This window comes from Bombus huntii, chromosome 14, assembly GCF_024542735.1.
Source record: "Bombus huntii isolate Logan2020A chromosome 14, iyBomHunt1.1, whole genome shotgun sequence".
In the NCBI taxonomy this organism is placed as follows: domain Eukaryota; kingdom Metazoa; phylum Arthropoda; class Insecta; order Hymenoptera; family Apidae; genus Bombus; species Bombus huntii.
The window spans coordinates 1,739,543-1,766,026 of NC_066251.1; the positions used below are offsets into that span (position 1 = coordinate 1,739,543).

At 38.3% G+C, this 26,484-nt stretch overlaps 2 protein-coding genes and 2 long non-coding RNA genes across 13 annotated transcripts in view; 2 read left to right on the forward strand and 2 right to left on the reverse strand.

Annotated features, from left to right (window-relative positions):
- Positions 1–12,711, forward strand: part of LOC126872900 (protein kibra) — a 42,800-nt gene extending 30,089 nt beyond the window's left edge. For all 5 annotated transcript variants that reach the window (XM_050633135.1, XM_050633134.1, XM_050633136.1 and 2 more), the window contains 9 exons: positions 4,403–4,511; positions 4,978–5,137; positions 5,296–6,822; positions 7,103–7,189; positions 7,678–7,867; positions 8,375–8,836; positions 8,966–9,181; positions 9,291–9,769; positions 10,011–12,711. In XM_050633135.1, the coding sequence (XP_050489092.1) occupies positions 4,403–4,511; positions 4,978–5,137; positions 5,296–6,822; positions 7,103–7,189; positions 7,678–7,867; positions 8,375–8,836; positions 8,966–9,181; positions 9,291–9,769; positions 10,011–10,476 (3,696 nt within the window). In that variant the 3' untranslated portion in view covers positions 10,477–12,711. The remainder of the gene's footprint in view (positions 1–4,402; positions 4,512–4,977; positions 5,138–5,295; positions 6,823–7,102; positions 7,190–7,677; positions 7,868–8,374; positions 8,837–8,965; positions 9,182–9,290; positions 9,770–10,010) is intronic.
- Positions 1–26,484, reverse strand: part of LOC126872926 (uncharacterized) — a 171,686-nt gene that overhangs the window by 23,899 nt on the left and 121,303 nt on the right. The gene's annotated exons all lie outside the window — the stretch shown is intronic.
- LOC126872906 (uncharacterized) lies at positions 13,125–26,480 on the forward strand. 4 transcript variants are annotated; one of them, XM_050633159.1, is made up of 11 exons: positions 20,187–20,502; positions 20,695–20,929; positions 21,027–21,103; positions 21,192–21,295; positions 21,381–22,061; positions 23,010–23,266; positions 23,727–23,902; positions 24,151–24,382; positions 24,521–24,701; positions 24,779–25,010; positions 25,212–26,480. In XM_050633159.1, exons 2-11 carry the CDS (start codon positions 20,909–20,911, stop codon positions 25,492–25,494), a joined length of 2,244 nt encoding a protein of 747 aa, XP_050489116.1. In that variant the 5' UTR covers positions 20,187–20,502; positions 20,695–20,908; the 3' UTR covers positions 25,495–26,480. The 4 variants fall into 4 exon arrangements, with proteins under 4 accessions (XP_050489114.1, XP_050489115.1, XP_050489116.1 ...); XM_050633157.1 differs by lacking the exons at positions 20,187–20,502; positions 20,695–20,929; positions 21,027–21,103; positions 21,192–21,295 and adding exons at positions 13,125–13,665; positions 17,508–17,820; positions 18,286–18,463 and having other exon boundaries at positions 21,377–22,061; XM_050633158.1 differs by lacking the exons at positions 20,187–20,502; positions 20,695–20,929; positions 21,027–21,103; positions 21,192–21,295 and adding exons at positions 13,125–13,665; positions 17,508–17,820; positions 18,286–18,463 and having other exon boundaries at positions 21,377–22,061; positions 24,800–25,010.
- On the reverse strand, positions 15,201–17,650 carry LOC126872924 (uncharacterized). 3 transcript variants are annotated; one of them, XR_007692240.1, is made up of 4 exons: positions 17,503–17,650; positions 17,227–17,407; positions 16,619–17,139; positions 15,201–16,556 (listed from the first exon to the last, which is right to left on the reverse strand). It is a non-coding gene; the product is annotated as an uncharacterized LOC126872924 (long non-coding RNA). The 3 variants fall into 3 exon arrangements; XR_007692239.1 differs by having other exon boundaries at positions 16,619–16,818; positions 17,211–17,407; XR_007692238.1 differs by having other exon boundaries at positions 16,619–17,407.

The window sequence follows — 26,484 nt, forward strand, 5'->3', positions numbered from 1 at the left end:
AATTTTTTTCCAAATGGTAGATCTTCGAAATGATAAGAGACCGAGTTTCAAGACCCTTTTCCATACTTAATCCTACTACCGTGGCATCGACTAATTAAAAATATTTTTCATGGATTTTCCGTAATAGCAAAACGTATTCGACGTATCAAAGAAGAAAGTGCCACAGAAAGCATTGAATAGAGCTCCGTTCGTAAATCCAGAAAGTCCACATAGCATCTTACAACAGTCCTATGTAAATGAACAGGAGGTGACCTCCGCTCATAAGACGACGTTAACGGAGAATAATGTATCTCTCCGACCCATAATATCCGAATAACGTAACACGTGTCAGAGTGAGAGACATTCCAATTGACTTATGGAACGTCTCTAACCGGAATTCGTTCGGAACGAAAGAAGATTCCCGCGTCGCGTCGCGACGGACATGTCCAGCGGAGCGTGGCGTAAAAAGTCAGCTAAAGCGGAAGAGATTTCGGGAGGACGAAGAGGAAGCGACTCGAGAGATCTTTCGAGGGAGAAAAAGGAATGATAGATACGTAAGGGAGATGCAAGCATCGAGGTAAGAAGAGCTGCGCCTCGTGGAGGTGGAGAACGAGCGATGGAGGAGGAGGAGGTGGAGGTGGAGGAGGGGAAAAATAAGAGGCTCTTTCCGCGAGGCGAGCGAACCGGCTCGTACTCGATAGCATCTGCGGAGCCTCCGACAATAATAGTGTGGACCGAGAAATATGCGCGCGGGGCCCGAGCCCTGTGAATCCTTCGGCGGTTTTGGGGTGGTGAGGTGGTGTACGGAGGCAAAGCTCGCCTGGTGGGGCGAAATTCTCCGATGCGTAGCGATGGGATCGATCCGGTGCTTGTAATTCCCGAACAACTTTCGTCCTTTTGATTTTTCCCTTGCTCGCCACTCGCGTGTCGCTACTTTCATGAAAAATTGTGAAATTTTCGTAATGCAGAGTGACCATGTTTTATGGAGACGATATGTTCGTGCAAATTGGTCCCACGAATATAGAATAGAAAAATATGTCCTGAAACGCGAGCTTTCTAATTACTTTACAGGAAGATAGTCCATTCCGTCCTCTCGCGAAGGCTTTTTTTTTTTTGTAAAAATGCTTGCTTTTGTACAAATACGTAAGTTATCATTTTAGTGGAAACTACACGAGAAAGAAGAAAAATAGTTTGCAAAAAAACTTGGAATAATTACCTGGAATTCGTAAAATGTGCGTAATTTGGACGAATGTAAAATTGAATTAACGTTATGAAAGTATAATAGGCATGGATTATCGATCAGCGACGGTAATGAAATAAATCGTTAAGATGTGCAAAGGCAGGAGAATTGGTCCCATCACTACTGGTACGGAACGGGCCTTCTGACGGAGAGGGGACATACACCAAGGTCCACCGGGCCTGTTCTTAGATGATCAGAGACACGGCTGATGGGCCAGTAGTGGCCCCAGAAATTCCAACAAGGACGAGGCATAATGCGCGACTCAAGGTCGGTTCTACTACCGACCAGAGAGTCCGAGATGGGACCACGTTCAGCAGGGTCGTACTGTGACCTCGTCAGGCCTTCCTTCCCCTCCTCTCCCGGTTCTCGGGCCCCTACTCCATCCCTGCTGTCGTCCCTTACAGGCTGGGCTCCGCCAGCGACAGGATCGTGCGTTCGCCCCGCGGCGCCCTGCATATCAGGCCCCTGCATACCACCACGACATTCCGCATCGCTGAAAAAAATGTACGTCCTCCGGGGGTCGATGACGAATACTACGGTGAAATTCGAGACGCGACCTCGTCGACGCTTCGTCGTTCGGCTATTCGACGAAACTATTCCGTCGGGTATACTAGTCGTGTACGTGCGCGGAAACGAAATTAACGGTTCTTCTTCGTTGAACGTCGATCGGTGTTTTTCTCCTCTGTAATGGATATTTTGGAAAATGGAAGTATGGGAAATATTTGACGAGGAAATATAGGTCAAGAGAATTTCTATCGACGAAAGAATTTTTAGTTTGATGGAACTTTCGAAAGGAAGAGATGGAGGATCATCGAAGATGAGAAGGCCTAGGGAAGGAGCAAAATTTCGACACGCGATATCGTAAATATTCATGGTGCGTGAGCGGACGCAGCACGTGTGTGTACGTTCTAGTATCAATTAGATTCACCAGGAACGAATACCGCATGAAATGTATGGTATCTGAAAGGAAGAGGCAAAGTGGGGGATGCGGAGAACGAAGAAGGTAGAAATTGTTGGGTAGCGAAAAGGAGAAAGAAATAGAGGGAGGATAGGAAAAGTAGATTGGGAGTGGGGGGGCGCAAGGGCTCGATTGCGACGGTCCTGCCGGGCCTCATCCTGAGGCCCGCCTTTTTACACCGGCTAAGAAAGAGCCGCTTGAGGCCACCGTGGTTGAAGCGAGATAAATGAAAAGACTATGGAAGGAGCAGACGGAAAGTGAGGAGAGGAGGAACGCCTATACGGAGATTGAGAGAGGTAGGCTCCGCGCGTGTATGTGTGCTCGAGTGAGAAAGAGGCAGAGATCGAAGGATTAAACGGAAGAAGAGAAGGAGGAGGAGAGAAATAAAAGAGTAAAAAGGAAGGATGTTGGATAGGATGGTAGGGAGAAGGGTGGTAGGTAAAAGCAGGATGGAAACGAGAAGGGAAGGAGAGAATCGACCGGGTGGTGCAAGAAGCGAAGGAAGAGAAGGCAAAAAGGAGGAAAAAAGGTGGGATCCCTTAAAAATTGAGACCCACAGAGGTGGGGATCGGAATTTCGGGCCCCGTAAACCGGCCAGTCTCGAGGAGGCCTTCGCGAAGATGAGGTGAAGAGAAGAGGAGATAGACATCCGACGGGATAGAAGAAGAAGAAGGAGAACGAGAAGGAGAAGAAGAAGAAGAAGAAGAAGAGGAAGGCGAGGGCGAAGAGGAAAACGACGAGGAAGAAAAAGGCGGAGAAGAAGGAAAGGAAGAAGAGTATATCGGAGAGGAAAGAAAGAGACGGCAACGATCACGACGTTCACGACGACCACGACGACGAAGAAGACGAAGAAGAAGAAGAAGAAGAAGAAGAGGAACCGTGCCTAGTCTACTGTGTACCCGGCATGGACCGTCAGTACACACTCTGCGTACTCGTACCGGCGCACCAGTACCGCACCTACGTAAACAATTACCATCAGCAGGCGCATCAACAGCGACTGCAACAACACCAACGCCAGCAATATTCCGAGCAGCAACGTTCCTGCAAACAGCCTTATCAACAGGAGCAAATTTACGAGAACGTCGTGTCCCAATATCGAATGAGAATGTGCTACCACAACGACTACGAGAACGACGAACAGATACAGAGGTTCTATTGGGAGCAGTGCTACAGACGCGATGACACCGACGCCACCGCATACTATTACTGTGAATACGTAAGGACTCTTGCAGGATTTTCGCGTATCTCGTGCGTTACTCCGATCTCTTGGAATCCGTTCAAGTGAAATTCCACGTCCGGCGTATCATCGTCAACGACTTTGTCACCGATCAGTGTTTTCCTTTTCATACCTCTGCTATCTAATGTCTCATATTTCGTTCAAATATCTCTCTGTCTCTCCGATCTCACGTGTCTCTAATATCAAGATACGATCCGCTGATAACATCGAATAGAAATTTCGAATCATTCACTGTTTCTTTCTTTCGCATTTACACGTCGACTAAGAGGAAAAGAGAGAGAGAAAGAGAGAGGCCTCGAAAACGAACGGTAATTGGAAGTACCGGAGCTCGCTTCGAGAACTCTTTTCGAGAATAGCAAAAGTGCGAAATTCCATAGAAACGCGACACGAGAGAGAAACGGAACGAGAAACGTTGCCGTGAATTCCGAATGTTTCTCTCGCTACCGATCGACTACGTTCTTTTATTCCCTTCTGTTTTACGACGTTGAACCTGCGGAACAATCCGAACTGCAGGATCGTCCGACATTCTTAGCACTACGTAAATCATGTGTAATGGTATTTCCTTGTTTGAAAATCGAAAGAATGCTGCCGCAGGCAGTTGCGTGGCTTCTATCGGATTTCGATGCGTGATCGAGCTAAAAACGTGAAACGACGTGCTATTTCCAACGTTACTTTTAACCGCAGAATTCTTTCTGTTAAGTGTTGTTGCCTAAGTGCTATATGCGCATTTGCAATTTAATTTAACCGAGAGTCTGCATCGATTATTCGATTGTTTGCTTCTATTATTAAAATCGACTGTATGTTTAAGATAAACTCAATGATCGAAAGTCGAAATGATCGAACGATCGAACGATTACTTCAGTGTGGATGCGGTTGGATGTTTGAATGTCGTGACTTTTATAAGTTTATGATAGGAATTTTTTTCTTTATTATTTCGGAAGAACGATGGATCGTAATTTTAACAATGTCGTTTGCAACTGTGTTACAGGCGAAAAAGGAGATCTACGATGTGAAGCAACAGAGGTTATGTCTGGCCCAGGATGAGTACAATCACCTCAACAACGCTTTAACGACGCTCGGTGCTTCGCGTACAAGTTGTGAGTACATATTAATATTTATATATTTTCAACAAATTTTTGACATTCAGAGTACTCCTCAAAGTATAGTTTAGCGTGGAAAGTAATGATTTACTTGGAACTTACGACGCGCTAATCGTTCGTTTCGTTATCTGTGCTACACAACACCCTCAAATAAATTTATTTTACAATAAAAGTATTTTTATCTATATAGTTGTTATTATCATGTTATTCCTTTACAATTATATCGTTCGTCCAACTAGAATACAGCAAAATTTTGATACCACAGCGATTGAAGGGATATTTCTTATTTTCCAAAAAATTTGCCAATGTCGTCTTCAATTGTTTGTAGAATACAAAGTCAAATAAACGCAACAATATTTTTTATACCTTTTGATTCAGAGTTCATTGTTATTTTCCACATATAGGGTTAATAAAGAATACATCGAACGAAAAGGTAATGATTGATCATCTATCTCGTCTACAGTGTGCTCCAGTTCAAGTTCATTGAGTACCAAGTACGATCCGGATCTTTTGAAATCCGATGTCGCGCTCGCGAGGAGTCGAGTTTCCCGGCTGAAACGAGAGCTCGAACAGATCCGCGCTGAAATGAACTGTACACAACGAGGAGTGGACACTCTTGCAAGGTATGTCGTTACTGTCTTCTTTCAAGATTTACATCAGACATCTAGTGGAACTCGTAGAAGTACGGATTTACATAAATATCATTTATAGTTTTATCGTAACAGAACGAATAATCTACCGAAGACACGAGTTTCAATGTTCCCTGTTATTTTTGATATAGCGTCGAACAGAAATTGAGCGGACATCATGGCGGTTGTTACAACATCACCGAGGCCCAGGCAATCATGACGGAGCTTCGAAACATTCAGAAATCGCTGAGTTCGGGCGAAAAGGAGAAAGCCGAGTTGATGCAGTCTCTGGCTCAATTGAAGGACGAATTGACGAGACTACAGCTCTGCGAAGGTAGTCCCGAGGCCAGCACTCTTAGCTTACCTCAGGAGAAGCTTAGTACAGCGTCTCAGACTGATCTCTCCGGCGAATTGGTCCCGATCGGTACTCGCCTGGCCGAGATGGCACGGATGAGGTTGCAGTACGACGAAGCAAGGAAAAGGATACAGCATATACAACAACAATTGGCGGACCTCGAGGAAAAAGTAACTCCTGGTCAGACAGAAAGCGATAAGGACAAGTTGTTGCTGTTCCAAGAGAAAGAACAGTTGCTTCGAGAGTTAAGGAGTATCACTCCGCGTACGAGAACGCAACAAGATATGAAGAAGATCCAGAGTGAGATCCGTCGCCTCGAGCAGGATCTAAACAACGCGCTTGAATTGTCGAACAAGACGATTACGGATCGCGTGCGACTGCACGAAGAGAAGCAACTGCTGTTGCAACAGTTGAGGGACGCTTTACGCTCGATGGCGATGCTCGAGGGTCAATTGAAGACTCTCAGTGCGAGCACGCTCTCGGTGAGCAGCAGTTCCAGTCTTGGAAGCCTTAGCACGACCAGTAGCAAGGGTTCGCTTAGCTCTGGATTGAGCTTTACTGATATTTACGGCGGTCCTCAGTGTCTGGGTCCTGTCAGCTCTCAACAGGAGCGACCAGTCGACATGGTTGATCTACATAGACGCGTAGAAAGATTGCTCAGAGGATCGGAGCAGAATAATCTCGTTAGTACGCCTTCTCCTGGTCGATCGCAGCCAAGTTTGTCGCCAAGATCGAGTCTCTCCAGCGTCAGTCCACCGGTCTCGCCGCTTTATGAGAATGCCCCGATGGGCCCACCACCTGCGTATGAACACGTAGAGATGCAGAGAAGGCAACATCAGAGACCTACAACCTCGTCGAATGCTCACTTAGATGGAAATCAGCTGGAGGACCGTTTGGCGGAGCTTAGGCTTACTCAGCAGCAAACGTCGTCCCACGAACAATCCTGTGTTGCGCCTCAGGATCGTCTTAAGTTGGTCGGTGGCCCACATCCACCCGTCGAATTGCAATCTGGAAATATGTCCCAAGGAAGCGGCCTTGGCAGGCCTGTATGCGTTATGCAGCATCAAATGTCTCCGCAGGAACCACCGCCTCTTTCGCCTATAAGTGAGACACCTCCTCCTACTGGTATTCGTTCGAGAGCTAGCAGTTCTGGTACGAACACCAGGTCCGTCTCGGCAGCTGTTTCCGACGAAAGTGTCGCGGGTGATTCGGGAGTATTCGAGGCTTCTAATCGAAGGAAACTGCCCGGAGCGATTGGCGATGTCAATTCATTGGCGCTTGGCGAGATGAGCCTGGAGACGGCACAGGTGCAAATTAAGCTTAGGTTGGTTTTATGTTTATATAATTCTGTTTCATAGATTGGAGATCGAAGAGCCATATGAGATATGTAGGCGAAGAATTGGGAAATGTTCGGCTCGTGTTTCTGTGATCTCATTCGTCATCCGTGAGTGAAGTGATAACTTACAGTGACAGTGATTTATGTAACAGACTGCAGGAGTTTTCTCCTTTAAAGGAGTCTAGTCGAAATTAGTTTATATCTCATATGGTTCCTATCTTGTAGAAACAATAACGTAAGTGCTTAACTAAACAATTTGTTTGTTTAGATATTCTGTAAGTGACGGTTTGCTCCATGTTGGAATCGAACGTGCCAGAAATTTGGCTGCACTTTTCATACCTAACAACGCGCAAGTGTGAGTATTTATCTAATCGTATAATTTTCCTATTATTCAATTATTTCAATTCGATTATAATGCACGTGACTGTCAGAAGAAATAATTTTGTTACATATTTAATGTTAAGATAATTTATTCGGTAAATCTTTTAAAAACAATGAAAAATATTATGATATCTTTTATAGAGTATTGGGAGAATGGAAAGAACTGGCATAACTTATTTTAACTATCTTTTTTATTCGAAAGTTGGAAGTGTTCTTGGATCCTTCCTTTCTCTTTTTAATCGTTATGATATTTCTTTTAATCCGAATAAGAATATAATATAAGAATGTAATTTTTTGATCGTAAAGTATCTTTATGTAAATGTAGCGACATTTTACAAACAAGAAACGTTTTCAACGAGACATAAATATATGCGATATTTAGAGTCACGTTGACGAGCCTGTTAGGATGAAGATTAAAAATGTTGAATAGTAACAGTTGTTTTTCCCCTGTTTGCGCTTTAGATACATAAAGGCTGCATTGCTTCCGATGCAACCGCCCGTTAATCACATGTGTTGTACGAAACCTGTTGTGGATCTGCGCAAACCAACCTTCGGCGAAACATTCCCGATTGCAGTACCACTCAACAAACTGTACACGAAGACATTGCAAGTCAACGTTTGGTGTACGGGTAACGAGTCTGAGGAGTGCTTGGTACGTGTGTCTTCCGGCTCTTTCTTGTTTCTTTCCTTTGAATATCAAGATGGCAATAAAGTATTGAAATCGTCGAATGCTTGTCTAACGCACGATAAGATTCTCATCAGTTACCAATTTATTGACAATTCAATGGCTTTTATAATGACGTTGAATGCAGCCATAATAAACAAGATATGATCGCGTATACATTTTTTTTTTGTAACGTGATATGCTTTTTACGAACTTCAGGTTCATTTATCTTAAATATCTAATGCTAATATCTTTATTTTGTTTATTTCTACTAAACAAGATACAATAAGAAGTACTGTAAATTATACTTACTTTTGATAGCAAAATATTAATTTAATGACGTTTGTGTTTATTACAATATAGGCATTCTCTTGCCTTTGGAGATCAACAATATTAAATTATTATAATTAAGAGATTTAGAATATACCAATTATATTCTTATTTCTAGTCACTGTATTTTTCCAACTGATTAACTTTTTAACCTTTTCATTGCAGGGATCCGCCCAAGTGTCCCTTGCAGACTTTAGTCCAGAATCGCCAAGCGTGAAATGGTACAACATACTTTCCTTTCGCTTCATGCAACCATCCGACAGCCCGAGCACTAGCACCAGCAATAGCAACAGCATTTCCATCAGCGTAGCGAGGCAGGCCAAACACGACAAACAAGAATCAGACTTATCGGTATATCGTGCTGGACAGAATACGAAAGAAGAAAGCAGTGACGAGAGCACGATTATCAGTTCTCAAACGTCGACTCTGACGAGAAATCAGGGATGCGATGAACTGCAAACGGCAATCTCGTTAAGGCTGGAGGAGCTAGCCAATTGCTTGGGAAGTCCTGAAGAAGAGGATGAGAACGATGGAAGTGAAAGCGGAAGTGAGGACAGTGACGAGGAAGGAATCATTGTAGAATTTACGATGGAAGATAATGTTCTGGAGGATGTGTTAGAACATGAGGTAAATAATACTTTAAAGTACTACCTTCTGGTATATAATTTTCTATGGATAGTTGCCATTAAATATTCTCAAAGCATTTGTTGTAAATTGTTTTCTAAATTTGTAAAGTTTTATTATAAATAATTATAGGAGGACGAGGAATTAAACGAAGAAGCAAGACAAACTCAGGACAAAGAAACTAATACCGAGTGCGTCTTCATCCCGGAACAAGGAAAACAGAGGAAACTTTCGGCAGCCGGTGTCGTTTCTAGTGTTATGCACGATGATAAAAATTCGATCGTAATCAAAAGAAGTCAAACGTTTTCACCCAGTGCTGCAGTCAGCAAGAATCACTATATTTGTCGGGTGAGCATTGCTTTCTTTTTTAGAACATTATCTATAATTTTTAGAAATTTGGTCAAGTAGTCTAAAATTTAATTTGATTATTTATTGCAATCGATGTTTCATATTACAGCTCAATCGAAGCGATAGTGATAGTAGCATGCCGCTTTATCGCAGAGGCGGACCATTTCAACGAAATTCGGTAGAAAGACGGTCTCTTCGATGGCGAAGACCTTTGTCCGCTCTCAGTTGTAAAACTGCCTCAAAAAAGTCTACCAATTTACCACCTACCGCTAGAACCTCACTGGATCTTGAATTGGATCTTCAAGCACAGCATGCCAGACTGAACAATCTCCAGGACGAGTTGAGTAGATTGCGAGAATTAAAGCAAAGGTTAGAACAAGCGCGAGAAAAGGGAGACACAGACTTTGCGGCATGGTTGTTAGAGGACCACAAGTTCCAGAACCTGATGGCACAAGCCGAAAGTGGAAAGAACGGCAAAAGTGCCGAGGATAAAAGAGTAGAGAAGATGTTGAAGAAAACTTCGAAAGAAATCTACAAACTACGGAAAACAAAAGCTGGGAAAGGAAAACCTGATATTATTTCGTTCAAGTATGTACATTACTGTTTAATATATAATATCTGAAATTTCTATTTTAAATTGTTAGAAAAAAAAATTATGCGGAATTTCTAGCGTCTAAATTAAAATTATTCGTCTACTTTTTGACCAATTTTTCAAAACATTAACTTATACCATAAAACGATATTCGATAAAAATATACAATAAATAGTTACATTCACTGGAAATGTTAACTTATAACATTTTTAACGTAACTTTAATTTTGCATTTTAGAGAAAAGATGGCTTTCTTCACGCGCGTTAATCTCAATGTTCCTGTACTTCCACCCGAAGATTCATTGTGTGAGAATCCATCGTCACCATCACCATCACTTATTCAGCACAGGAGACACGCCTCGGAACCAATTGCCACTGAATACATGGTTACTAAGCTTGGTGCTCAAGGTGTTTCAAATTTGACCATGCGGTCAAATAGTGTTCCTAGCGGGAATGCGTCCGCGGTGAAGACTGACGGTGCCGCGACCAATAACACGACTACGGTCACGAACGTGATCGAGGACGTTCCGGCCAACAGTACAAATAAATCTGTGAACGCGAAAGGTCGATCTACCGAGGCGAACGTGCATTGTCAAGAAAATGGTCAAGGTAGTGAGAGCCTAAAATCAACCGAAGAAAACGATAGCGAAGAGCCAAGGAGGTACGAATACGTCGTCGACAGAGTTCTCGGTGTCGAGGTGTAACGTTTACACCCATATTTTTGCCAATAGACAAATCGTTCGAATCGTTGGATAATTAATGCGTACCAGTCTGGTGACTTTCAAAACGGAAACGGAGGATTGAAAAAAAGAACAAGAGAATGTTGTTGTTTCTTTAATTTTTTCGAATTCCAGGTGCCATGCACGATGAGTAAAGAAAAACTAGATGAAGAACGTTTATCGAAAAACACTTGAACGGCATACACATAGTGACTATAACTAGTACAACAAATTGAACGATGTTGCTGATATTTGTTATTGTTTTCTTTTTTTAATTATTGATTATCGACAACGCGATGCCTTGAGAGAGTCATTCTAGAAAGACTTTTGAAACGATAGAAAAAAATGCGCGAAACAAGCGCTTTGTACATACGAGAATCGTAAATTATTTAAATGAGATTTTATGCGAGAATTATTTAATTTCAATCGATTCCATCGGGTTCCTCTCTTGTATCCCGGTTCATTATTTTACGTTATATCGCTTTGCTCATTTCCCCTTGCATATTCCCTCTTTAGAGCATACATGGCCCCACCGAGCAGCTGGACTGCAATATTGAAAATGTAATAAACGAAGAAAAAGAAAGTAAAGGGAAAGAGGAAAAAGCTGTCGCCCTGGTTGGCTGAACTCTGCCTCGATTCCATTACTGCCATTTCGTAACGTGTTCGCAATTATAATTTCGGATACTCTTCCTTCCGGCTACATCGAATGATATAATAAGTAAGTGTCTTTTTATTGTGTTTTTAGCGACGAGTTGAGTTCAGCTATGTTCCGTTTCAATTAGATTATTCTCACTCGGCTCAAAGCGTGTTGCAAAATATGTTAACGTCGTGAAATTGTTGATCCCTTTATTGACGAAAGAGATATAGCGAGGTCATAAAATTAGTCATAGTCGAAAATACATGGTCTTCAAATGTCGAAGCAAAATTTCGAAGAAGAGAAAGAAGAAGATCTAAGGGGAGAGATAAGGCGCTTGAGCTTTGCCGAAAATGTAAGATGTCAACTTAGAATTAATACTTCCTTTACAACTGTAGCTTTATTTTTACCAATACAGTGATTATTATGAAATAAAAAACGACGGAGGTTGTTAATACCGCGTAATTTTAATGTATGTCTACTTGATGCTTTAACTTATGACCTCATTATATGACACTGTACATGATATCGATCCAAGCATCTGCATGTACACGTATGTATTTGCGTTAATTCTTTAATATATCCAAATACAGAGTCATTAACATTTTATCGATTGAAAAAATAATTAGGTGTATCGATAGTACGAATGCAGCGATTACTTGAATTTGACTTTAATATTTCTGTACCATTTTTGCGAGTATATCGAGGAACCTGGTAGAAATTGAATTTTCTTGTGGAGGTTAGTAAATGTCTTTGAAACAACAATCATGTAAATAACTTTGTATATACGCATCGACAATCCTGTTTACGCGTCTATAAAATATAAATATATATAGATACAAATTATATACATATATCCATGTATTTACGAGTGCATGCGTGTGGGTCTATATGTTGCAACATATGTTACGCGTATACATGTATGTATGTATCTATAGTGCGTATAAGACAGAGAAATTTATGCGATAAATTTGTATGGTCCGAGAATGCATATTTTTATAGTAAAATACGTGCACAACTTGTACAACAGCTTTTATTACTTCATTGACAACACAGAGGAAGAAACGGAAGTAGTCTTTTCTGTAATAGAATTACGTTTTCAAAGTGCAGGACCTATTACGTATGTATGTATTTAATTAACGTGTTGCATTAACGTATTGTAAACCAATCATTCGACTAGGTGACGTAATGTCTTACGGTGTTGAAATCAAGTATGACAATGATGTCGATGACAAATGTTAAACGATGGGGCGACGATAGTAACTAAATGCGTTTACGATGGACGGTAGCAAAATAAAAAACAACGATAATGCTGTTAATAACGGTATCAATGATAATGGCAATGTAAAGTGGCGGCAATGAGTATAATAGAACATGAAATATGAATCATGGTACTGATATCGATAAGAATAGTAATAACGATAATAATAAGCTCGTAATGAAATATACACATACATAAACACGTACATCCTCCGAGAAACAACCACAATATGACTTGTAAGTAATAATAATGATTTAAATGGTAGTGATTCATATGATAACGATTAAAAGGAAAAAAATACAGTATATATATTCTTGCCATATTATTTTGTATCGTAAATTTTGTTTCTCAGACTTTTAGTGATTAATATACTTCTTTTAACTCCTGAACCGTTTTATGTGACTAACTACAGCAGTGGTGCAATAAAATTATTCTACCATAGTCCGAGTAGTACGAAGATTCGACATATTTTCAAATTTGGAATCTCATATGACGCAGCTATTTAAATGCAATTCAATTTCCGTAGAAATATTTTATTCACCATTATATGGAATAGTGAAATAACAGGCATGAATTTTTTATAATTGATATTAACACACTATGTGGTTTATGATTTCCCACCATCTTAAGTTTTATCGAATTACTAAAATTTTGCTGATGTTTGCCTTGGTGTATATTCATTTTCAAATCAGAAATAACTAAAAAATGTATTATTATTGAACATAAAATATTTCAACTATTTTTCAATCGAAATATGTCATAACTACAAATATTATATCATTCATGGTGTTTAGAACGAACTTAGAAGCTTAGCTTAAACAACGCTAATTTATAAATTTACAATATTTCAAATATTATGTTTGCACCTCTGAATTCTAACTTGGAAGGTACGGATATTTGTAGAGTATATATATATATATATATATATATATATTTATCGAAGTCTTAAAAAGAAATAAAAGAAGTTGAAATCTTTGCACGGTATTAATGAAAATAACGTAGAAGCAAAGAATAAAATATCCTTGCGCATGTTTGAAAATCACGCCGGCGCAGTGAACGGAGTACTCGAGTTCGTTCGGATTGGCTGAACGGTTCAGTAGACTTGTGGACAACGTCTCACCCCTTTTAGTATAGCCGAGTGCATCCGGCGCGATGTTGTTGTGTGGTGTTTTGTGTACTGCATTGTCAGTTTCCTTCGGTGCGATCGTACAAATTCTAATATTTCTTCTGCAAAACTCGAACATCTCGAAAGTGCAAGCTTCCCTTCCACCGGGAGCTGGTTAGTTTTTATTCCAGAGATACTATAGATTGAAAATATTCGATATCAAGGTTTTGTTGCGTTATACTGACTGATACAATAGGGTCTATGTATATGATAAGGATAATTACGATTAAAATATACTAGGAAGTTCAAATTAATTAGAAAGTTCAAGTTTGTTTTCTTTTAACTTATTTGATAATACGATTAATTTATTCTATTAAAACATTTTTTACATTCTGTTTAATTTTGTCGCTCGTTCATGTATTTTTCCTTACTTGTCTAGTTTATATACGAATATTTAAATAGTCGAACAAAAAATTGCAAGATTATTTGAATTTAAGAACAAGATTTATCTACTTCGAGAGACAAGATACTCTTACTAAACATTTGTTCCACTCGTCTATACGCGTATCGATTCTCATTCAATCGTTTCTTCGCTGGCGCGCTTTTTTTGAAAACGAGTACGTTCATGGTAATGAGTTTATCTCTCGAAGAAAGCTTACAATTCGTGTATCATAGAATCCAAGCTTTCGCGACCATGTATATTATTGCAATGCATGTGTTTCGTGGATTACACGAGTGTCGAGTCACTGGAAATCGTGTCACTGAATAATCTAGGTGACAGAATCTCGAAGACGTATTACGATATGTAATTCAGCGGTCAGCTGTGAATGTTCGTCGACTAATCGATATTATTATCGACACCATGTTTTCCGCACCGGGAATCTCGGTATATATATACATACAATATACATACGCACATGTGGATAGCATCAAGTTCTACGTAAGTACTATACAATTCGCTGACATACGGAGCATTTAACACTGGTTTGAATCACGCTTCCCCCGAACATTCCCACGCAACCAGAACTATCTGTTGGATCCGAATAATGTTGAACTTGAATGCCAAAGACCTTTGGCTAATTACGTCAGATCGCTTTATAAGACGATATTTCGACGTAATGTAAATATGCAAACAGTGTTTTATTTAAAATAGAATTTGATACAGGAATGCGTTAAATAACACATAAACATCTCTAAATTTGGCATTAACTTAATATATAGCAGAAATAAATTGATGTAAATAATATTTATCTTACGAGCAAAACATTGGCCATATGTTATGTGATTTATATTGTCATATGTATATACTTTTAGTCGTATATCTTTTTTCAGTATTTTTATCTTTATACAAATATTTAATTTATTACATAGTAATAAATATAGTGAAATAATTCGGGCTCGTTGTTTATGATTCAAGCATATGAAAAATATAGTATTTAAAACTCTAAATTATTTGTTATTTTATTTCAAACCATTAATGAAAGCGACATATTACTAGAAAATAATTTATTTCATTTTGATATACACCTTTTTAACCTGACACTAATGGTACATATTTACATTTTTAAGTTGTAAGGTCGGAAATAAAATGAAAACTACCTTTTATTTACAACATACATTTATTAATAGAAAAACACGAAACACAGAGAAATTTAACTAATAATGGTACATCAGTGATACATTACGAAAATAAAGATAAGCTTTAAAACGTAATCTTCCATTTAAATTCTCTTCCTGAATTCTCACTCGTAACCCCAATTAATAGTTAAGATAAAAATAATTAATCAAAGTGATTGGTTACTTCGAAACACATATGATATCAAGTACATAGCGGTAACATGGTATCAGATCATTTCGTTTAAGTTAAAAATGGCTCGACGAGTATCCACGAGCTATTAATTAAGGCAAAACATTCTGTTCAGGATAATGAGCCGATTAGAGAACGTAATTGAAGCTCTCGCAATGAAGTTCGGTGTATTGCACGATAAAGTGGAGTTGGATAACAGGTGAGAGTATAACTAGATACGTGACCAGCAATAATTCGTAACAGTGCGCATCGGAAGGGGTTGTAAACGCATGGTCTCTAGCGGAATCGAACTGGTAAAGCCTGGAAGACTAATCAGAATCAATTTACATTATTTTCACCATAGGAACTCGGTTCCCTATCGATTTAACACTACCACCACTGGCTAAAAATATTCAAGGTGTACATAGCAAATCTTTACATTACGCGATGCATGAAAAGTTTGTACAAGCGAGAAATCGCTATTTGCTAAAATACATAAAAAGGAGGTTTGCGTTGAAAATTCTATATAAATACGTTAGGTTTAGACATAGATGGCCTGATCGAGGAAATACGACGAATGTATTAGAAAAGGAAAGGATTTTTTATATTCACGCTGTACGACAGAAAGTAAAATAAAAAGAATCACGTTTAAACAAGCAGTTTGTTATTTCTTGCGTTTTATAATTTTGTCAAAGGTTCTTCCTAACCTGTTGTTATATTTTACTTTTTATTCTTAGAAACAGTAATGTATCGTCTGTTTTTTAATTGATACATACGCTTGAAACGATTTCACTGATTACAGAATTTTCCAACTTGAAATTATTTTAACGCACCGTGGGGGTAGCGATACTTTGTCTGCTCATAATTCATTTTGAAGTTTTATTCGTCATATGTATAATTCGTGAGTGAAATATGCTAAAGTAAGTATTAGCCAATTTCAAGTGAAATTGAATACATAGGTACTTACCTACCTATTCATGGAACAAAGTTCCAATAAAAGAGAATTCAATGACCTCGTGCAAATTAACGAGCAATTTATAGTCACGCAGTAGCACGACAAACTTTTTGACAGATTTTCTCCTTCTACCGGAAGTTTTTAACTAGTATGTACTCTAATTGGTTACTTCATAGTTTTTAAAGTCGTTAAAATAGTTCCCTACACTTTTTAGCCTGTCTCGCACATGAGAAATTAATCCATCACGATCAATATTAATTGAACAATCGGGATCGCTTGTTGTCTCGATAATATCAAGCCAATTTTGTCGTTTCATAAAAACGTCTAATAATTGTTAATTACGTAAATCGAATAATTATTAATACTGTATATATATGTATGTGTACCTGTTTAATGTCGGGTGTTTAGGACCAAGTTGGTCTATTCGTTATATTTAATGTCACATTGTCTCGTAAACGATTCGCATGACTAAAGGTCATTGCCCTTGTCGACGATAAGTTCCTATGAAAGTGAAGCTTTCACGCACCACCGCTTCACGTTTGTCTGTTCCTCTTTCATAGCAATGCGGAAATAAATATCATGTAATCTGAAATTACATAACCTCAAAAGAATATTTTACTCGCGAGATGTCCTGAACTGTAACATTTAATTGAAATTTTCAAACAATTATTCTGTATTATTTTGCGTATATTAATTTTACGCTTGTTTTTTTAAATAAAATTGACATAACAGCTGTAAGCGTAAGCAAGACGATTATTTATATAAAATTATGTTATAACGTTTAATTCTTGATAGATTTTATTTTGGATGCTTTACCAAATGTTTTACGAGAATATACTTGTCAACGAATAACAGTTACAATTCCAACGATATTTAAAACAATATCACGCAGCGATTAACCTATATCCTGTATATTAAAAAGAAAAACGGTATTTGTTCTACTTTTGTAATCAACGCAGTTAATTTCATAAGACAAACCTCGTTTATACATTACCACGTTTACACGATGCAATAAAGACGGTTATCGTTGCATTGAAGCATAAATTTGAATCGATTACTCGTCTTAATCAAACTGAATACTCGAAAATATTTATTCTTCGTACTACTACGTATCGTGAAATACGATATACAATTTCTTGTTCGACTTGATATCACCGTAATCTATCCTCAGTTTGCTAAGTAATAAATCAAATAAATATCATTAAAACGCGCCTTTCACTTCCATCCTTATTAATCGAAGCGTATAATTTACGAGTAAAATGTTTGTTACCTCAGAGGATGAAATTATTCTGATCGAGCATCTGCCAGGACGTCGAGTACATCTGCAAGACTTCTTTTGGTCAGATGCCAAGGATGCCCCACCATGGGTAGACGCTAATCAAGGGCTGACGTTTTACGAAACCAGAACAGTTCATCATACCGTAACATTGTACTCGCCGGCAGAAGACAAAGATAATCACAAACCATTTCCCGATCACGCTGAACCTAACGAACCAAGATGTACTACTTGCATCGAACCAACGCCTAGATTGGACGACGACACGGACCAAAATATCGGTGTCCTTATCGGAGAAGATCCTGGTCCAAGGTGTGTATTTATTTGTCATTTTCCAGATTGCGAGTATTTATGCGTCTTGTGCACGAATATTTTCACACTTGGTGCCATCCGATCAAAATATAAATATTTTTATTACACTTCCAACGGTATGTTAGAAGAATGTTTCTCTACTCTTAATTATCGTGTTTCTTGCCATAACCGGGACTAAGTGTTTCGGTAAATTGAAACTGAATATATATGCGTTAATCAGACTCCGTGTTTGTTTCTAAGAAATAGCTGGCACTACAAAAACCTTTATAAACTGCAAGAACGTGACTGGAAACACACGTTCCAATTAACCTAACATCACAACATTGCACAGGCGATCGTATCCAGCGTTCGTAGCTTCGCGTTTTCTTACGGACAAGACATACATAATTACGTTATAAGTAACGCCACGAACAACACTTTACGCAGAATAATTGAAATATTCTTTTTTCGTTCTCCACGATTTAGATACTGGTTGCTAACAGTTCTTCGGGCAGGTGAAGCCATACCGCCAAAAATCGAATTGAAACTAGCCCGATTGTATAAGACTGCGTTTTCGAGGCAGCAGCATCGTCATCTTGGACTTTCACAGACGAACACACGATTTCGAAGAATTACAAGAGGGCACGCGCTCCTTAGAAACAAGGTACGCTTGCTGAATCAACGTACAATGGAACCCAACCTAACCCCAATTTGGCAGACGCGATCATAAACGTTCATAGATATATCCTCTAAATTCATTAAAATATTATCACCATATAGCGATGATAAGGTGAAATTAATCGCTATTACACTCTTCGTCGTACATTGTCCCGCTCCTTGTCTAACAGGAGCTGAGATACCTCCACGCACGTTCTATTCTCCGCTCCTGTTACTTTCTCGCGATTCGACTCCGATAGATGGCAACACTGTTATACGTATATCTATCCTTGCCACGTAATATCGCGCTCCATGTCTATTATCGATGATTAAAGAAGGTCGGAACTGCGGGAAAGTAACGGGAGTATAGAATGTGCAAGGAGGTATCTCAGCTACTGATAGACAAGGAGAGCTGTATTGTTCGACAAGGACGGACATACGTGACGTCACAGACAAGGAAAGCTATATTGCGCGAAAAGAACAGAAGTACTTCTCCCTTTATTACGATTATTCGTTAATTACGCTTTTCCCTGATAAAATTCATGAATTTTCAGGATCGTACTACAAAGGCAGAACCTCTGGCAAGGTTCACAGATCGATTTCGACCGGAATTTCCTTTTAATTAATTAGGTACATGTCTGCGATTTTCCATAAATATTAACCTTCTGCTGCATTAATTCGCACTCTAAGGAAATGTAGAAGCTTCCATAGATCCTGTACTAAATTCTTCGTGCGTAAAAGTTCATAAATCAATTACGCGTGGCGAAAATTTGCGGCGTGTCCCTGGGTGACGAGGGGATGTCGTGGATAGTCGTTAAAAACTGAATAATTAGGCAGAAATTTTGGTCGAAATCGGTGCAAGACCGTTCCCAGAGATCCCCTCTATATTCTTCGATTCTAAAAGCGAAGGATTTTGTAGCAGGAACAGAGCAATTGATGAAAATTCGAAGAATTAGAGAGAGAGAAGTATGTGTGTCCTTATCGCACGGTAGTGCGCTCCTTGTCTACGATCGATGCTGCTATCTATCGAAACCGGCTAAAACTGCAGAAAAGTAACAGGAGTATAGAACATGCGAGGAAGTACTTCAACTCCTGTTAGATAAGAAGAGGTATATTGTGCGACAAAGACAGACATTTGTGACGTCACAGACAAGGAAAGCTATATTGCGCGACAAGGACAGACATACTTCTCAATCTAATTTCACGATTGTTCCTTCGTTACTCTTCTCCCTGGTAAAAGTGATGAACTTTCAGGATCGCAAGGCAAAGGTGGAACCTCTGGCAAGATTCACACGCCGATTTCAATCGGAATTTACCTCTAATTAATTAGTTATAGACATTTATCGTAGCTAATGTCGCGGCTAGCCCGGTACTGGTCTGCGACTTTTTACAAATACCAACTTTACGCCGTATTAATTAGCTCTCTAAGGAATCGTAGAAGCTTCCTTAGATCCCGTAGTAAATTCTTCGCGCATAAAAGTTCGTGAATTAATTACGCGTGAGGAAAATTATGCGAAAATTTGCGGCGTGGTCCCTGGCTGACGAGGGGACGCCGTGGATAATCGTTAAAAACTGAATAATTAAGCAGAAATTCTGGTCGAAATCGGTGCGAAACCGTTCTCAGAGATCCCCTCTATATTCTTCGATTCTAAAAGCGAAGGATTTTGTAGCAGGAACAGGGCAATTAATGAAAATTCGATGAATTAGAGAGAGAGGTATGTCTGTCCTTGTCGCACGGTAGTGCGCTCCTTGTTTATGGGCAAGCCATGCCCCGTCATCTGTGTGTGGAAGCTGGAACATAAAAAGTTATAGTGTGTGAGAATAGATGGCAGTCGATGGTTGTTCGCAGACAAGAAACGCACTAGTGTTTTAGAAGGACGGATATATATTCTCGTCGCAGGTAAAGGGGATTGAAAAATTAGTTCCGCTTTCCACCGCTATGCGGTGATAGCATCGCTGTCCCTAAAAATATGACAGATTATGAGTTATTAAGATAATGTAAATTAAGATGAAGTGTTCTTAGTAGAAAATAACATTTTCGTAGAAGTAAGTAACATAAAGTATACTTGACTAAGGCTATGGATTTAAACCAAAGTTATCTATAGTATGTAGATAATTTGTAGCTTACGTATGAATGTAACTATGGACCTATCTTAAGATTCAGTTTAATGGAAAAAGTCGAACAAATTCTCTTTATTAAGAAAGGCTAATTAAGAGAATTCATCTGTGAACTTTTAGGTTTGCGTCTACCGGATTGTATCATCAGCTTTCTTCCTACCTTTCTTTCAGTCTACAAACTGTAAATATAAAGATTTAAAAATTTCGCGTGATAGATTGAAGCACTTGTATGGATAGTATTTACTTGTTCGCAAACTACGTTCGAAATATGAATCGTAATTTCTCCTTCGACGTAGTTAAAGGCGTAAACCTCGAATAAACGTATACACGTACAATGCAAGTTAATTGCGCGAAGGTGAGAAACTTTTATTTTTTAATTTCAAAAGGAAAAAATTGTCTCTCTAATTACCGAATATTCGTTAATTACTCTTGCTTTTAAATCATAATTTTAGAATCTTGGAATAAAGAATGGCTGCCAGACAACATTCACATACATAGCTTTCAAGATGAATCTGTGTTTAACGAATTGGTTATTAACAATTATTTCATAAAATTGGCACCACTAATATACATGAGTTTTTATTAATACGGAACTTTTAAACGATTTCGATTTACAGTCCGTGCAATCATAGAAGCTTCCTTAAACCCCGAGCATTCCATAAAGTACACCTTCGTATTTCTACAGTAACAGCGAATAAATTTATGAGAGTTACTTTTAAAGGTTTATATATATATTTTTTTAAATACAAGGTAACATGGCAAACATACAGTTGCAATAAATATTTCTCGAACGTTGTTTCAGCCAGAGATCGCCGGTCAGGGAGAAATGCCGCGAAATTCCACGATCTCATCGCCTAAACTAAGGATTCCAGGGAATTCAGAGTCTCAGATCTCTACGATGCCAAACCAAATAAAACTACTTCAAGTATCCAGCTTCAAAAATACTCTTGTCCCAACGACGACAAGCGTTAACGATGTTGGGAATCGCAACGAGCAAATTCAAATGGACGATTTTCAATTAAAAATCACAAAATCGAGCCCCGTCGAAGAGAAAATATCGTACGATAAAGATCTATCTGCAACCACGTCGTTAGACTTCAATGAAAACACGACAGAGTATCCTGGTCAACGATCGTTGCAGTACGATCTATCTTTTAATTCGTCTTCTAATCTTTTTAATGATCATCGCGATCGTACGAACAATCGTGCTACGTCAAGGGAAGAAATATTAAACGATGGCAGTTCAGACAGCACAAATACAAGCAAATATTCCGAGTTACGTTCATTGGATCGTTCTGGCGACGAGGCTGTCCAAGTTAGAATGCAAAATACAAGTGTAACGGACAGTGGGGCTACGAAGTTGATTTATTCGGTTCACCTAGGAGGGAAACCTGTACCCGCAGAAACAGCTGCCAGGGATATGGCTCTTTTGTCACCTCAAGAGGTTGCATTGGAACTTGGCGCGCCAGTTCTTATTCAAAGCGAACGTAAATATTATACTTGTAGCTCTTACTTATAGTAGTATAGTATATTATTATTTTCCATTAAGAAGTAAGATATCTTAGCACCGCTTTTTCGTAATTAGGTGTGCGAACGAATGATGCGAATTTTCCAGTGAGATTCCAAGTCTATTCAAAAAGAAGGTACAGCAGGTGGTTCGATCAGAATATTTGCCATCGCTCTCTATGATTTTAAGAGACGATTCGCATGGTCGGGTCGCGTCGAGTCAGGTCAAAATCGCTTACAGGTAATTCAACGAGATTATTCGCAATTGGAGGTTCGGTCGAGTCGAACGAGAATCTCTTGACCGGAGCCTGATTCGACGTGATCTGACCGTATCGTTATCGCTAGTCTGAATCAAACTAGAGCCATCTATGAATTCTTTCATTAAGTTCTGAATGGCAAATCATGAATTCTCTCATGGAAAAATGCTGCGTCTCTAGACAAGAACCAATCGCCGAGTCATTTCTCTATCTCGTCCGCTAATTGAAAGTGAGTATCGGATGAGACGTGTTACGTCGATCAGAACAGGTAATAATCCTAGGGAGTAACGTCTAGCGAATAAGTTGGCTGCTACAAGGTATCCCAAACATGATTCATTATTACAACATGAACAACTTGAATCTTCTTTAAATAAACTTTGAGTTCCACTGACAGATTTGGATTATTCGTTTGCACGTCTAGATTGTAGGTGTATTTATTAATATATAATCTAAATAAAATTTATCTTCTTTTTTTCATTAAAATGGGTACGAATATTAATATCTACAGGCATAATGATCAACTTTTAATATATAAAAAGGACACTTAATATATATCTTACAGTATATCCAATATATTAATGTATTACATTTCTTGTTTTAAGTAGTACTGATTTATAAGCATTTTGGGTTTCAATTGAGTTTCAAGTTACTTTGCATTTTTTGTGTACATAGCGTACTTGAAAGAAACACGACCATTGGCTCTTTCGAGGAAAAGAGATGCATGGCTATTAATCGGTGCAGCAAGCGCTGGTTTTATTCTGTTAGCATTGGTTGTCACGGGATTAGTTCTCGCAGCAAAAAGGAAACGAGCACACAGCGCTGTAGCTGCACCACCGAGTCATCATGTTTTAAGAAAGAAACAAGAATATATACAAGCAGCTGCCGGTCTTGATAATAATGCTTGTTCGACATCCGAAATGGAAATTAAGGTATGTGAGAAATTAGAGTAGCAGCATAGGAAACGTGAAATAATATTATCTAAAATAACGTGATTGACTGTTAAAAATAAAAAAAAATATAGCGATTAATAGACTGTAAATTTTCATATGCATTTGTGCTAAATTTAAAAGTGCAAAGGTGTAAAGAGATTTAAAGTACTCATTTAGCGTATAGGATAAATATCTATTTAGATTCTCACTTTAAGCACGCAAGCTATGGCCACTAATTTTGTTAATAGTTTGCGCGATATTGAACATAAATATAAATGAAAAAATCCGGAATAGTAAGAACACTGTCCAATAATCGAGCCAAATGACTAGCTGGAATTACAGGGACAGACTGTTGCGTTTATTCGACTATTGACTTGAGGCGAATATTCAACCTTCGTTTACTCTGATTTATTGCGAAGCAACTCTATCGATCTACTGCACATCCTATCCTTTTTCGCAGACTGACGGTACCAGTCAGAGACAGACTCCTGGAAGTTTATCGAGGACTCCGGTGTCTCTCGAAACCCCCGACAGTCTCGAGGCAGGAATTCATCAAGTTTCGAGCGACAACGACGAAGAACAGAAAAGTAAAACGCTAGAACCGAGACCGTGGGAATACTCCTCGAAAAGAACCAGGTACATCCAAGTGTTAATTGCAAGATAATACAAATTTCATTTGATAAAATTTCTTGGTTTGTTTTCAAGCTTAACTGAAGTCCCATCTTCGTATTTTGAAATTTCTAATAATGTTGAACCATATCTTAAGATCTAATTTTTTTCTTTTAAAGCTTTTAATTATATTCAATCTTATCTTTCTATCTTGATACTTCTGTAAACCTGTAAAAAGTATAACGCGATATTTAATTGTTATCGTTCAATTATAGAATGGCACATGGAAGAATGACACGAACAAACGCTGTTGACACGCCTCGAACATCCGATTCAATGGATGTCATTGTCGATCATCTAGAAACATTAGATTATTTGGAAAAAGATTACACGAGGCAAGAAGAAGCCACTGCTTCACCGCATTCTTACCTTTCTATGCCATCTTGTAAGCCATTCCCCAGCATGAAAAGTGTTGAACCACTTTCTAGAGTACTCGAACCAGTTATGGTGAGCAAACTTTAATCTTGCAATAAAAGTTGTAACGAAAACATGACATAAAATTAGTCCAACGAAAACATATTAAATATTTAATACTTTACGCGTACTTCTCACAGATTTTATGTGTTCTATATTTGTTTTATTTAGGTCAAACATCTAGACATAGACTCTCCAGAACTGGTAAGGCGAGAAAACGATCGTTTGGGTCTTTATACGGGTGATGGTGTGAATGATAAATTTTTTGCACGAACTTCGAGTGCTGTCAAAGACCCTGGAGTTATAGGACCAATAGTATGGAATCTTCGGCGGCAAAACTTGTCTGCAGAAGGTATCTCTTTCAGCCCATTTATTCTAGTATTTTCCGGATTAAATTTTCTTATTACGTAATTTGAACTGTGATTTAAGACAATGGTACATCCGGAACAGATGTTGATCCAACTTATGCAATGCCATCCGGTCCTGTGGGGAAAGCAAGGAGAAGACTTCACGAGCTCCTGGAAGATTCTTTCAGTCTCTTTGGAAGTAGAGATGCAAAATCAGAAGCACAATTATGCGCCACAAGACCAACTTCAGCAGCACGTGCACCGGATATTCTCACGATATTTTCCGAAACTAAAGGAAGAATCACTCATGCTAGGTATTTTTATTTAGAGATTGTAATTGAGAAGCATTCTGAAAAAAGCTCTGCTAAATTAAGAGTCTATATTGTAATTATTAATTGCAATATAGTTAGTGTTAAAAGTCAGAGACAAAACTTATCTAGAAAGCTTATCGATTACTTTTTTAGTATATTCTGTTTAAAATTCATGTTAATGTCTGTATTTAATTTCGTCTTTAGTCCTATATCTTCACCATTAGCGGAAATGCAGGTTCGACCTCGTACGTCGTTACCGGTGAAATCCAACGACGGTGATATTGCAGAAAATGGACATTTCCAACCACCGCGATCTCGCAGTGGTTGGGGTTCCAGACCACTAAGTGCTGGTCCCTTTCATAGGCCTAACTTGCCAGATGTTGATACGAGGCGTATACTTGTCGACAGCCAACTTCCACCAGAAGATCCAGCAGTACCGTTAATAGCTTCGATTAAAAGAGAACTCGAAAAGTTTTCTCCGCAATAAAATAAATAATCGAAGGGGTAACGACATTAAGCAATAACAAGTATTAAAAACTAAAGTACAATTGAGTTAATTCGAAGATTGACGAACGTGCAAACTCCAATTATACTTCCTACACTGATTCTACAGAGATTGATATTATTGAGGATATTCTAATGAAGAATTAATAGAAAGATTTTCCTGAGACTGTTATTTATAAGTGCAATCAACTACTGCTAATTGACAATTGCTAGTACAACATTAATTTCCAGCAGTTTCAATCTCTAAGAAATTAATATTACAACGGCTCTGTTGAGCTGACTAACCGAGTTAACAATTACCAAAGAAAAAACGATATTTATAAGATGGATAAAAGACATGAAAATCAGTATTTGAAATTACATTTATAACAATTGTAAATATTTAACAAATTTTTATACGTACGTATTCACTGAATTCATTCACATCAATTCATTCATGGAAGTAATATTTTCTTGAAAGACTGGCGAAAGTAAAAAATTATTATAAAATATCTATTTACACATTGTACACATATTGATGCTATTATAGTTATTATCAATTTATCGTTAACGAAATGAAATGCTGTTGTTTTCATGAAGATAATTAGAAAGGAAATGACTTTTTAAAATAGTTTTTTTAATATATTTTTGTTATATTTTTGTTTGTACAGATAGCAAGGTTAAAAGAACCAAAAAGACACTGTTACGATATTCACTATCAAATTATTTATTTTTTAACTAATACGCTTATTGTATTTTTCGTTTCCCATTGTATATATCACGAATTACTGTAAGTTAGTTAATTTTAATGCATGATCATTTGACATAAAGCGACCATTTCTTACTAAAAACTTTAGAATTTTTTAATTTTAAGAAAGTACGACTTTATAATTAATTCCATCCAGTATAAAGATATTTTTAATCCAAGTATACTCTAATAATGTATCAGAAAACAAATAAATTATTGATATTTTTAATTATGTACATATACATA